Below are 10,891 nucleotides of genomic sequence, written 5' to 3'. Positions count from 1 at the left end.
TCTTACATAATGTCATACATAATATCATACATAGCATCATACAATAGGATTTAAGGGCACAAATCCTAACAGGATCTTCTTCAGTCTATTAGCTATGACTTTTGATGCAATTTTATAAATGACAATACACAGGCTTATAGGCCTGTCATCAGTCACACATTTAGGTTCCTTAACTTTTGGGATTAGCACTATATGAGTCTCATTGAAATTGGGAGGAGATATACCTTGGTTTAGGAAGTCCAAAATCATTTTTTAGACCACATTGCTACAGGTGGGCCAAAATGCTGAAAAAACAAAGGGGGCATCCCGTCCGAACCTGGAGCTTTGAACGGATACATTTGCTTTAGAGCAGCCTTCACCTCATGTTCACTGTACTCTCTGGTGAGCTGTTGATTCATGACAGGAGTAACCTTTCTTTGGATCGCAGCCAGCAGCTCCATGAAATCCGTGGGGTTATTTGTTCGGAAAAGAGTTTGGTAATAACCCACTATGATTTCCTCCACCTTACCCTCATCTTCCTGCCACATATCCTCATCATCTAGTAATCCCGTAATGAGATTCTTCTTTTGTCGAGACGAAGCCTTTGCGTAGAAGAAACTTGTGTTCCTATCCCCAGCCTGGAACCAGTTTAGCCGTGATTGTTGTCTCCACATTGCATCCTCCTTATCGAGCCAACTATTCAGTTCGGACCGAGCACTTCTCAAAGCCTGATTAGTTTCAGTTGAGGAAGGTTTAAGCTCTAACCATTCTACTTTCCTTTGGAGCTCAACCACCTTTTTACCCACGTGTCCAAATACCCTTTTATTCCAAACATCCAAGCTAGACCTACATTGCTCTAGAAAATTCTGTAAAACATTACCTTCCGCAAAACATAGACCTTCTGCCTATACATCAGTTACCACCTGCTCACACCTTTGGTCTTTCAGCCACATTGACACAAAACAGAAAGGTTTCTTATGTCTTGTACCCCTTGGTTTTTGTGCCATACATAACACTAAAGGAACATGGTCTGAGACCGATGATGATAAGTGATACAGCTTTGCCAAAGGAAACAGACTGAGCCACTCAGGGGTTGCAAGCGCTCTATCCAGCCTCTCACGTATCCGCCCGCCATCTGCCCTCTCATAGTTCCATGTAAACTTGGGTCCATTGTACCCTAAATCATGGAGCCCACAGGCATTTATAGTCTCAATGAAATTCAACATCTGTTGTCTCGGTCGGTCACTACCACCCTTCTTCTCTGATGCCTCAATGATCTCATTGAAGTCTCCAATTGTCAGCCACGGCAGAGTTAAAGTTCCTTTAAGATATTTAAGTTTTGCCCAAGACTTGGGACGTTTGGATGTGTTTAGGTTCCCATAGAACCCAGTGAAATGCCACCACCCAACATCTGCACCCCCGTCCACTAATGCATCGATGTGTGTTTGAGAGTATAATTGAACCATCACTGTCACCCCAGCCTTCCAGAATAAAGCCAGACCCCCACTCTTCCCAATACTCGACACAAACAAACCATCCTTCATATTACATTTCTCCTTAAACATATCCATCCAAATCTTCTTATTTGACTTTGTCTCCATGAGGAAGACAAGTTTGGGATCTTCTTTTCGAACTACCTTTTCCAAGGCGCTAACTGACCAGAGGTTCCCAAGCCCCTGGCAGTTCCAACTTATCAGACTCATTGTTCCCGGCGGGGCTGCCCAGCAGCCTCTACCAATCCCAAATGTTCAGCCAACAAAGCGCTAAGTTGTCTAGTTTCCTCCTCCATACGTAGCTTCTTTCTTATCTCTATGTTTTTGTCACACGACGTGCATGCATGTTCATGCTTTCTTTTTGTTACGTACTCATTAATTGATGTTATGACACACTCCTGCCCACGTGCTACTTCATGTGCTTTTAAGACAGTGCCTTTTCATGGACTTTTCTTTATGGTCCGTGTGGGCTTGCTTGGTGAAAGCCCACTTTTATTTTTTACAGCACGCTTGCCTTTAATTTTATTTTGGTTGGGCTTATTCAGGCCCACTACTTTATCATGTCTGTCATCAGCCCGACCCACCACAAAGGATGCTTCTGGAGAAAAGCTACCCACTTCACTGTCATAAAAAGATTCGCCCTTATCACTCCGTAAATCACTTACACCAAGTTCTAAAATAAAAAGCTGAGATTTGTTTCCATTTGTGGGTAGATACTTTCCTGCCTTAATAGCATGTGAATCGGAATCAACATCAACTAAGAGCGTAATCTTCGAGGCAGAGTTTAAGGCATCATTAATGTCCCTGATACGCTCCTCTAAATCCGGGTTTTGTCGCTGAAGTGTTGTCACATCAAGCCTCGCTGTACCGTCGCCGGATTGTGGACCTCCGCTTCTATCAATTTCCATGGAGGTCTGGACAGTTTCCTCGTTGTTCTCGACTCCAGCATTATCTGTACTTCCATTTTTATTATTCCGTACTTTCCCTACCTCCATGGTCATGGCTTCTGTTTGGTGCTCCGGCGACAACCTTGTCCTTCTCAGGTTTGTCAAAACCCAAGACCTCCACCACTATTTTCTTTGCACCATTGAACTGGGGAGCACGAAGCCATGGTCCATACTGCTACTCCTCCGTGGAAAGGTTGCCTCTGCTGTTAAGCCATATCACACAATCCTTATCGTCGTGGGTAAGGCTACCGCACCAGTAACACAGGTTTGGTAGTCTCTCATAACGAAAAGAAACCCACCCTTCCTTGTCTTTGTCCCAAGACACAATTCGACCCCTACTCAATGACTTCGTCGTATCCACCACTACACGTACCTGTACAAAGTTTCCTCCTTGCACTTTGGAGTTGTCCGTTGGTTTGATCACCGTGCCCAACGTCACCCCTATGCTCAAAGCTACCTCCTTTGTTAATAAAGAAAAAAGGAGGTCATGGATCTGAACCCAAAAGGTTGTATTGCAAAAAATGAGTTCGTTCACCGGCTTCTGGCCATCGTGCCGCTCCAACGCCACCAAGTGCCGGTCATAGGTCCACGACTCTCCATGCAAAACCTTCTCCACATCCGTCTCTAACTCAAAGGCGAAGAGTACTATATTATTGTCGACTGCCCTTACCTTGAAGTTTCGTCGCGTTCTCCACAAGGGACGAAACGTTTTTGCCACTGCCTTGATATTAATTGCTTTACGGGTGAAAAACTTCCCTACAAGGACGAACTCAGGCATCCTCTTTTCCTTTGACAAATCCACCTTGTCTCCCTCCGTGTCTGTTAGGGAGAGTTTTTGCCATCTTTTTGAGATCTCTTCCATGAAAAAACTGTTTCCCTATGTCCCCGAAAAAATAAACCCACTAACCTCCTAGCAACCGTGTTGCTCAGAGGAGACACCCACGTCCTCCTCCGGAGAGAGGGACTTCTATGCTACAGGTGGAGAACTGCGTCCCTACCTGAGAACTTTACTATGCCAAAACTTATTCAAAATGTTATTAGAGTATTCACATTAGCCTCATAAAATTTTAGATAAATTAATCCAAAAAATTCACTTTTATTATTTTAATAAACACATACTTACATTAGCTTCAATATCTGTTTCTCTTTTTTTTTTCATAATATTTTTTCTCTCTCATTGAATATAAAAGCTCAAATTAGTGTGAAAACACACGAGCTTGTTCAGACTCCAAATTAAAAGTTACGGTTAAATTGCTTTTACTCAAACTTAACAAAGTGCGGAGCAAAAGTATATGTGTGCAATAAACCGATAACAGTACTCTAAGTCATATCCATCCACAATGAAAAATAAAATGAAAGTTTAAAGAGTAGGGAAGAGAGATGCAAACACAAGATAACACCAAGATATGTTATCGAAGAGGAAACCGAAGAACTTGGCGAGAAACCTCTCCACAACCCTCCAAGTTGAAATTGATCCACTAGAGAATAAAGATAGAGTACATGAATAATAAAAACCCTCCAAGCTCCTGCTACCAACGGATTTCTCGGAGTCTTGTCTTCTCTAGCTTTACAGATCCCGCAATTCAACCCGATTGCATCCGCCACTAAATGGCTCTTTCCAATGCTTCCCAACAGCACCAAAGTCTCACTTAACACTCAGTTTAGGTATAGTAATTGTTTGGGCTAAGAACCTCTCACGGATGTGGAGATTGAGAGGTAGGAGTAGAGGAAAACCACTAAGAAATGTGTAGATGATTATGGGTATAACAATTTCTAACTCTCAAATGTATTTGCTAGGGTTTTCTCTCTAAAAATCACTCCTTACAATTCGTGGATAATGAGAGTATTTGTAGTGTGGATAAAGAATCCATGTATAATTTTTATTATATGACTATTTTAATGAATTGTGTGATTTGTTTAAATAATATTTATGGATAGGCTTTTCACTTATTTTAGTCCCTGCCTCCCCGAACCCAAGATGAGCTTGAAATTTCTTCAAAGGGTAATTGAAGTTACTTTGATAGTTTGAAAGTAATCACAACTCAAAAGTGCTCAAATCACTTTGAAAACAATGCTAAAAATGACCTTTACTCACTATTTTGATCATTACTTTTGATCCTCAAATACATTTTGTGTTAGGTTTATTTCATTGGAAAGTAGGCATCCTGGACTTCAATTTTAACATAAATTTTGCCTAATTTAGATTTATATTAAGTGAGTTATGACTATTTGAAGTCGGGTCATTAAAACTATCAAGAATTAAGGTTTTGAAAGTATGCGTACATATGAATCAAGTGTGCGTACACACCCTCAAAAGATCCGTATGCACACTGATTTTCTGGGTTTCAAAACTTCAATTTTGGCTCCCCAAGACATCATCCTTTGATGTGGGCCGGTCCCTAGACCCTTGGGAATATCCAAAACCCTCTAAATGAGTCTGAAAACCCTAGTTTAAGCATATAAATACAATCATATGCCTCCAAACTCAAACCCCAGCTAGAGAAAGACCCTTTTTTCACTAAAACTCATCCAAGAACACTCTCATCTCTAAATCTTCTGCACGCACAGACACTATGCACGTTTTTGGTTCTTCAAAACCTCTCTCTATTACTCATTAAGGTAGAAACTATCTATCTCATTACAAAGAAACCTTTTTCAAACATTTTTTCTAAAGCCTTTCAAGAACATTTTTTACTTTGAGTTTTGATTACTAACGGACTATGATATACTTGATTCCCCTGATTATCATTCAATCTTGTTATGTAGGTACTAAGGGGCCAGTTAAATATCCACCAAGTTGTATTCCATAGGCAAAGTGAGTCTCTCTCCATGGCTCCTCCTTAATTTGGATTTTTATAACTTGTGTTCTTGTTATTTTTAATTTAATTTATATGTTGTGCATACTTAGAAATATGATTTGTTTGGTTTTATTTTGATTTGTTGTCTCACTATGTTTTGAATGAAGAGTTGAATTAATATAATAGAAATATGCTTGGTTTTGTTGATTGTCGTATTGTTGCTTGCTTTAAAATTGTGTTTCTAGGCATGTATGTGTGCGCATTCTTTATGCATGCATATGCATACTTAAGGCATGTGTACACATACTCGTGCCTAGAAACGCGGGTCTTTCTTGATTTCATTTGTTTTGCTTTGTTTTATTACTCTGTTTAGGTCTTGTTGAGTTTAGTATTCACATGTTGAGGTCTAGGGTTAGTAGAATAACATGTTTCACATGCTTGGATTGATAGATTAATGATTAGGGTTTAAGCTTTGATGAACCACATGAAAATTCAGGAAAACTTGAACATGCATTGATGCATAGGTGTTGAGGTGTTATGGTGCAATGAGATAAGTGATGGTAAGTCATGCATATGAATATGAACATGCTTCTTTGAACATGATGATTGGCCTCTTTGATTGATGAATGCCATGACGCTATGCTTGAATGTTTGGATATGCTTGATAAAATGCCTTGCTGATGCTACTGCCTTGGATATACTTGTTGCCCTTAGGTATATATGTGTGTGTGTGTGCGTGTGTGTGTTAGATGAATGATAGGGTTTTAAGTTATGGATGAGTGTGGGACATATGTCATGTTTGGATTTTAGATGCATGTTAGTGTGTGCGAGTATATAATAACATATTAGAAGACCCTTTGATAGGATTAGGATTCGGAACACAATGAGTGGAGGCCGACATACGGGTCAAGTGGGGTTGGGTGTCTAACACCTTCCCATCCCCATACCTAAACTCTGAACACATGCTCTGATAAAGATCAATCCTTCCACAAGGGTACCATACATATGGTTCCTAGACCTAATCTAGGTGGAGACTCCATTTACACCCTCCATTGGTCCATCCTAAGTCAAAGCGTACTTCCCACGAAGAAACCATTCGTCGTAGACACTTGCGCCCATAGTACCAAAAATAAGTAATTCCCAAACGGGCATTATAAAATATTTTTAAAAAAAAAACTATTATACATTTCATGATTAACTTCCTAACTCTCTACACACGAAGCCTTATCCTGTGCAACAGTGAATTACCACCCAAATCCAAGTTTTCAACAATAACCACCAGTGAAAAAAAAAAAAAAAAAAACATGTAGTGTTGTAGATCAGCTCGTAATGTGGTGGATGACAACCCTAACACTATTAATAGACTCAAGCACAACTACTCTATTGTTGCTAATATTGCACTGTCACAAAACATCAAAGCATATACTTTAGTTGTGGTTCCTCCATAGTCTTTGCTCCATTTGTCTCTCTCTCTCTCTCTCCTCGCTTTTCGCTGAAGTCCTCATTTCATCCCTATTGCCGCATCATTATTGCTAGGCTGAAACAAATCTTCAATATTAACTCACAGATGAAAAATAAAAGACAATGTGAGAGACCAAAAACCAAAGCAAGATAGAACATAACAGACGTGAAGACTTATCTAAAGCAAGATTAAATTTTGACCTTGTTTTTAATTTGAAACAATAAACCTGAAACTTTAAAGAGATCTGATAGTTGAGATTCCAACACAATCTGTACGGCACAAATCTTAACCAAAAAATTCATCTACTCAAAAGAATAAAAATAAGTAAATAACAACACAATGCATTACAATGAACCTAAAATCAGGAATACGACTTTCAAAACAACATTAATGATTAAACACACAAAAAATTACACTAAACCTCTTGGATTCAAGGCTTCCAACCTATAAAGATAGAATTCTGAACAATAAAGGATTTGGTATGTTAATTTTTATTGAGTGTCTGTGAATAAATAAGGATAAGTATAAGAATTTAAGAGCAATTATATATATATTTTTTAAAGAATTTAAAAGCAATTTAAATTGTAATCTAACGTGTGTATATCTATTTAGTTTTTTTTTAAACGTGTGTATTTTTTTGAAATTTTTTTTATAGGAAAAAAAAAAAACAATTGCAACGTGGGGTTATTAAACCTTTTTTTTTTTAACTTGTTTTTCTATTTAAAAAATAATAATAAATAAACGTGTAGTTGCTTTGAATAAGTGGGTTAGTGGAAGAGTAATCCTATTTTGTAAAAAATGTTTTAGATGAAAGTTAGAGATGTATTTTTACAGTATTATCCTTAATTTTTGTCTTTGCTTAAACTTAAGGTGTATGGTTATTTTTGAACTACTGAAAACTTCATTCTAAACAGAGGAAGTCCCTTAAATAGTATAGGGGAAAAAACAACAGCAACGTAGGTTTGTTTAATCTTTTTTTTTTAACATTTTTTTCTTTAAAAAAAACAAAATAAACATATAGTTGTTTTGAATAAGTGGATTAGTGGGAGAGTGATACTATTTTATAGGAAATATTTTAGGTGATAGTTAGAGATATATTTTTACAGTATTATCTTCAAGTTTTGTCTTTGCTTAACTTTAGGTATAGGGGTGTTTTTGAACTACTAAAAAGTTAATTCCAAACAAGAAAAGCTCCTTAAATAGTAGTATAGGGGGGGGGGGGGAACAACAATGTGGGGTTGTTTAACTTCTTCTTTTTTTGTTTAATTTTTTTTCTATTTAGAAAAAAAAAACAATAAACTTATAGTGGTTTTGAATGGGTTAGTGAAAGAGTGATACAATTTTGTAGGAAATGTTTTAGGTGAAAGGTAGAGATTTATTTTTACAGTATTATACTCAATTTTTGTTTTTGCTTAAACTTAAGGTGTAGGGATGTTTTTGAACTAATTTCAAACGGAGGAAACCCCTTAAATAGTAATATAGGGGGAAAAACAACAACAACAACAACGTGAGGTTGTTTAACTTTTTTTTTTAACTAGTTTTTCTATTTTAATAGAAAAAACAATAAACGTATAGTTGCTTTAAATAAGTAGGTTAGTAGAAGAGTGATCCTATTTTGTAGGAAATATTTTAGGTGAGCGTTAGAAATGTATTTTTACAGTATTATTATGAAGTTTTGTTTTTACTTAAACATAAGGTGTAAAAGTATTTTTGAACTCCTAAAAGTCCATTCCAAATAAGGAAAGCCCCTTAAACAGTACTATAGGCAAAAAAAAAAAAAAAAAAAAAAAAAAAAAAAAAAAAAAAAAACAACAACAACAACAACAACAACAATGTGGGTTTATTTAACTTGTTTTTCTATTTTTTTTTATTAAAAAAGAAAACAATAACTACAAAGTTGTTTTGAATAAGTGGGTTAGTGGAAGAATGATCCTATTTTGTAGGAAATATTTTAGGTGTGAGTTAGAGATGTAGTGTTACAGTATTATCCTCAAGTTTTGTCTTTGTTTAAACTTAAGGTGTAGTGATATTTTTGAACTACTAAGAAATCTTTTCCAAACAAGAAAACCCCTTAAATAGTAGTATAGGAAAAAAAAACAGCTGCGATGCGAGATTCTGGCGAGGTAACGTTGAATGTTAAATATTTTTGGTAGATTGGTGAGACTAATGTGCGATTATTTTTTTTTTTTTTGGGAATCCTATATATCTGCTGAATGCTCTTACCTTACCAAATTGCAAAAAATGTGAAAGAGTCATCTCCATTGTACTAACATTACACCCTATAAAAAGTGTCTAACCACATACTATTCAATTTCAACCCTAGTCCCACAAATCAGATGAAACCATTTTCCTTTCACCTTTGATGTCAAAAAAACCTTTAGACCCTTTGCAACAAGTCCCATAATTTGGTTTAAAAGCACACAACTCCAAGCCAAATACACTGTTAGAGCAATGGCTGAGAGAGAGGAAAACATAGTGCTTTTTCCATTCATGGCACAAGGCCATATTATACCTTTCCTAGCCTTAGCCCTCCACATAGAACAAAGCAAAAACTACGCAGTAACTTTGGTCAATACCCCCTTAAACATCAAGAAGCTAAGGCCCTCTCTCCCTCCGAACTCCTCCATTAACCTCGTTGAAATCCCTTTCTCAAGCTCTGACTATGGCCTCCCTCCCAAAGCTGAGAACACAGACACTCTTCCTTACCACCAAGTCATCCAACTCGTGGAAGCCGGCATTTCTCTGAAGTCATCATTCAAGAAGCTCATTGAAAACCTCACCGAACAACAAGGCAACCCTCCACTTTGTATCATTGCTGACATTTTCTTTGGATGGACTGCAAGTATTGCTAAAGAGCTCAATGTGTTTCATGCAATCTTTAGTGGAAATAGTGGGTTCGGCTTGGCTTGTTACTATTCTCTCTGGATACACCTGCCTCACAGGTATGTGGATTCTGATGAGTTTTCTTTGCCTGATTTTGCTGAAGCTTCAAGCATTCATGTTTCACAGTTGGCAAAAACTATAAAAGAGGCTGATGGTACTGATCCTTGGACTATCTTTCACCAAAAGAAGAATCTTCCAGAGTGGGTGAAATCTGATGGGATTTTGTTTAACACTGTGGAAGAGTTTGACCATGTTGGATTGTTGTACTTTAGGCGCAAACTTGGTCGGCCTGTTTGGCCTATTGGGCCGGTTCTTTTATCCACAAAAAGGCAAGCTCGTGCTGGCAAAGAAGGTGGTATTAGTTCTGAGCTTTGTCTTGAATGGCTTAATACAAAGCCTTTGAATTCTGTTCTTTATGTGTCTTTTGGCTCAATGAACACCATCTCTGCCTCACAGATGATGCAATTGGCTATGGGGCTGGAGGCTAGTGGCAAGATTTTCATTTGGGTTGTTAGGCCACCAATTGGGTTTGACTTGAACTCAGAATTCAAAGCAAACGAATGGTTGCCAGAAGGATTTGAAGAGAGAATAAAGGGATCAAAAAGAGGGTTACTAGTGCATAATTGGGCACCCCAGGTGGACATTTTGTCTCACAAGTCTGTTTCTACATTTTTGAGTCATTGTGGGTGGAATTCAGTGCTCGAATCGCTTAGTCATGGTGTGCCTATTATTGGGTGGCCTATGGCAGCAGAGCAATTTTTTAATGTGAAGTTACTGGAGGAAGAGTTGGGAGTTTGTGTGGAGTTAGCCAGAGGGAAGAGCTGTGAGATTAGACATGAAGATATAGTTGAGAAAATTGAGTTGGTGATGAATGAGACAAAGAAAGGCAATGAAATGAGAAGTAGAGCTTGTGAAGTGGTGGAGATGATTAAGAATGCCAAGAAAGATGAGGAAGGTTTCAAAGGGTGTTCTGTCAAAGCCTTGGATGACTTTTTCAGTGCTGCATTGTCAATGAGGAAGAAGACTAAGAAGGAACAAGATATTGTGGCCTGATTGATGGAGAAAATTTTTTGGAAGAATGGATTTTGGGTAAACAAGGAAACTTTTTTCCATGTTATTTCAATCTTTGTCTAGATTTAGTGACTTTTTATCTCCATTTTAGACACACTGATAATTACCCACTACGTGTATGGGACAGCTAAAATCATGCTTTGAAAAACATGATTTCAAATATAATTGTGAACTGTATTCATTTCTTAATTATATTTGAAATTTAGTTTAAGTGTATACCACAATATATATGCAAAAATAACTCGTGTTTTAATCCGA

The 10,891-nt window shown here is 37.5% G+C and overlaps 3 protein-coding genes across 3 annotated transcripts; 1 reads left to right on the top strand and 2 right to left on the bottom strand.

Annotated features, from left to right (window-relative positions):
- Positions 1-245: 245 nt before the first annotated feature.
- On the bottom strand, positions 246-1,682 carry LOC142606505 (uncharacterized). The gene is made up of 2 exons (XM_075777842.1): positions 913-1,682; positions 246-825 (listed from the first exon to the last, which is right to left on the bottom strand). Exons 1-2 carry the CDS (start codon positions 1,680-1,682, stop codon positions 246-248), a joined length of 1,350 nt encoding a protein of 449 aa, XP_075633957.1.
- Positions 1,683-2,594: 912 nt separating this feature from the next.
- Positions 2,595-3,281, bottom strand: LOC142606503 (uncharacterized protein At4g02000-like). Its single transcript, XM_075777841.1, has one exon. The coding sequence runs from the start codon at positions 3,279-3,281 to the stop codon at positions 2,595-2,597; it is 687 nt and encodes a 228-aa protein (XP_075633956.1).
- A 5,849-nt stretch (positions 3,282-9,130) lies between these two features.
- LOC142605513 (UDP-glycosyltransferase 92A1-like) lies at positions 9,131-10,615 on the top strand. Its single transcript, XM_075776908.1, has one exon. It carries the CDS (start codon positions 9,131-9,133, stop codon positions 10,613-10,615), a length of 1,485 nt encoding a protein of 494 aa, XP_075633023.1.
- Positions 10,616-10,891: the final 276 nt, after the last annotated feature.

This window comes from Castanea sativa, chromosome 8 (assembly GCF_040712315.1).
Source record: "Castanea sativa cultivar Marrone di Chiusa Pesio chromosome 8, ASM4071231v1".
NCBI lineage: Eukaryota > Viridiplantae > Streptophyta > Magnoliopsida > Fagales > Fagaceae > Castanea > Castanea sativa.
The sequence above is the reverse complement of the archived record's forward strand: the minus strand, read 5'-3'. Positions and strand labels throughout refer to the sequence as shown.

What these genes read in the sequence shown, in the direction of transcription:
- LOC142606505 (XM_075777842.1), bottom strand. Translation starts at nt 1,682, where the DNA reads ATGAGTCTGATAAGTTGGAACTGCCAGGGGCTTGGGAACCTCTGGTCA. An exon ending in ATGTGGCTGAAAGACCAAAG is followed by an intron (nt 826 to 912) that starts GTGTGAGCAGGT and finishes AGAGCAATGTAG; the next exon opens with GTCTAGCTTGGATGTTTGGA.
- LOC142606503 (XM_075777841.1), bottom strand. Translation starts at nt 3,281, where the DNA reads ATGGAAGAGATCTCAAAAAGATGGCAAAAACTCTCCCTAACAGACACG.
- LOC142605513 (XM_075776908.1), top strand. Translation starts at nt 9,131, where the DNA reads ATGGCTGAGAGAGAGGAAAACATAGTGCTTTTTCCATTCATGGCACAA.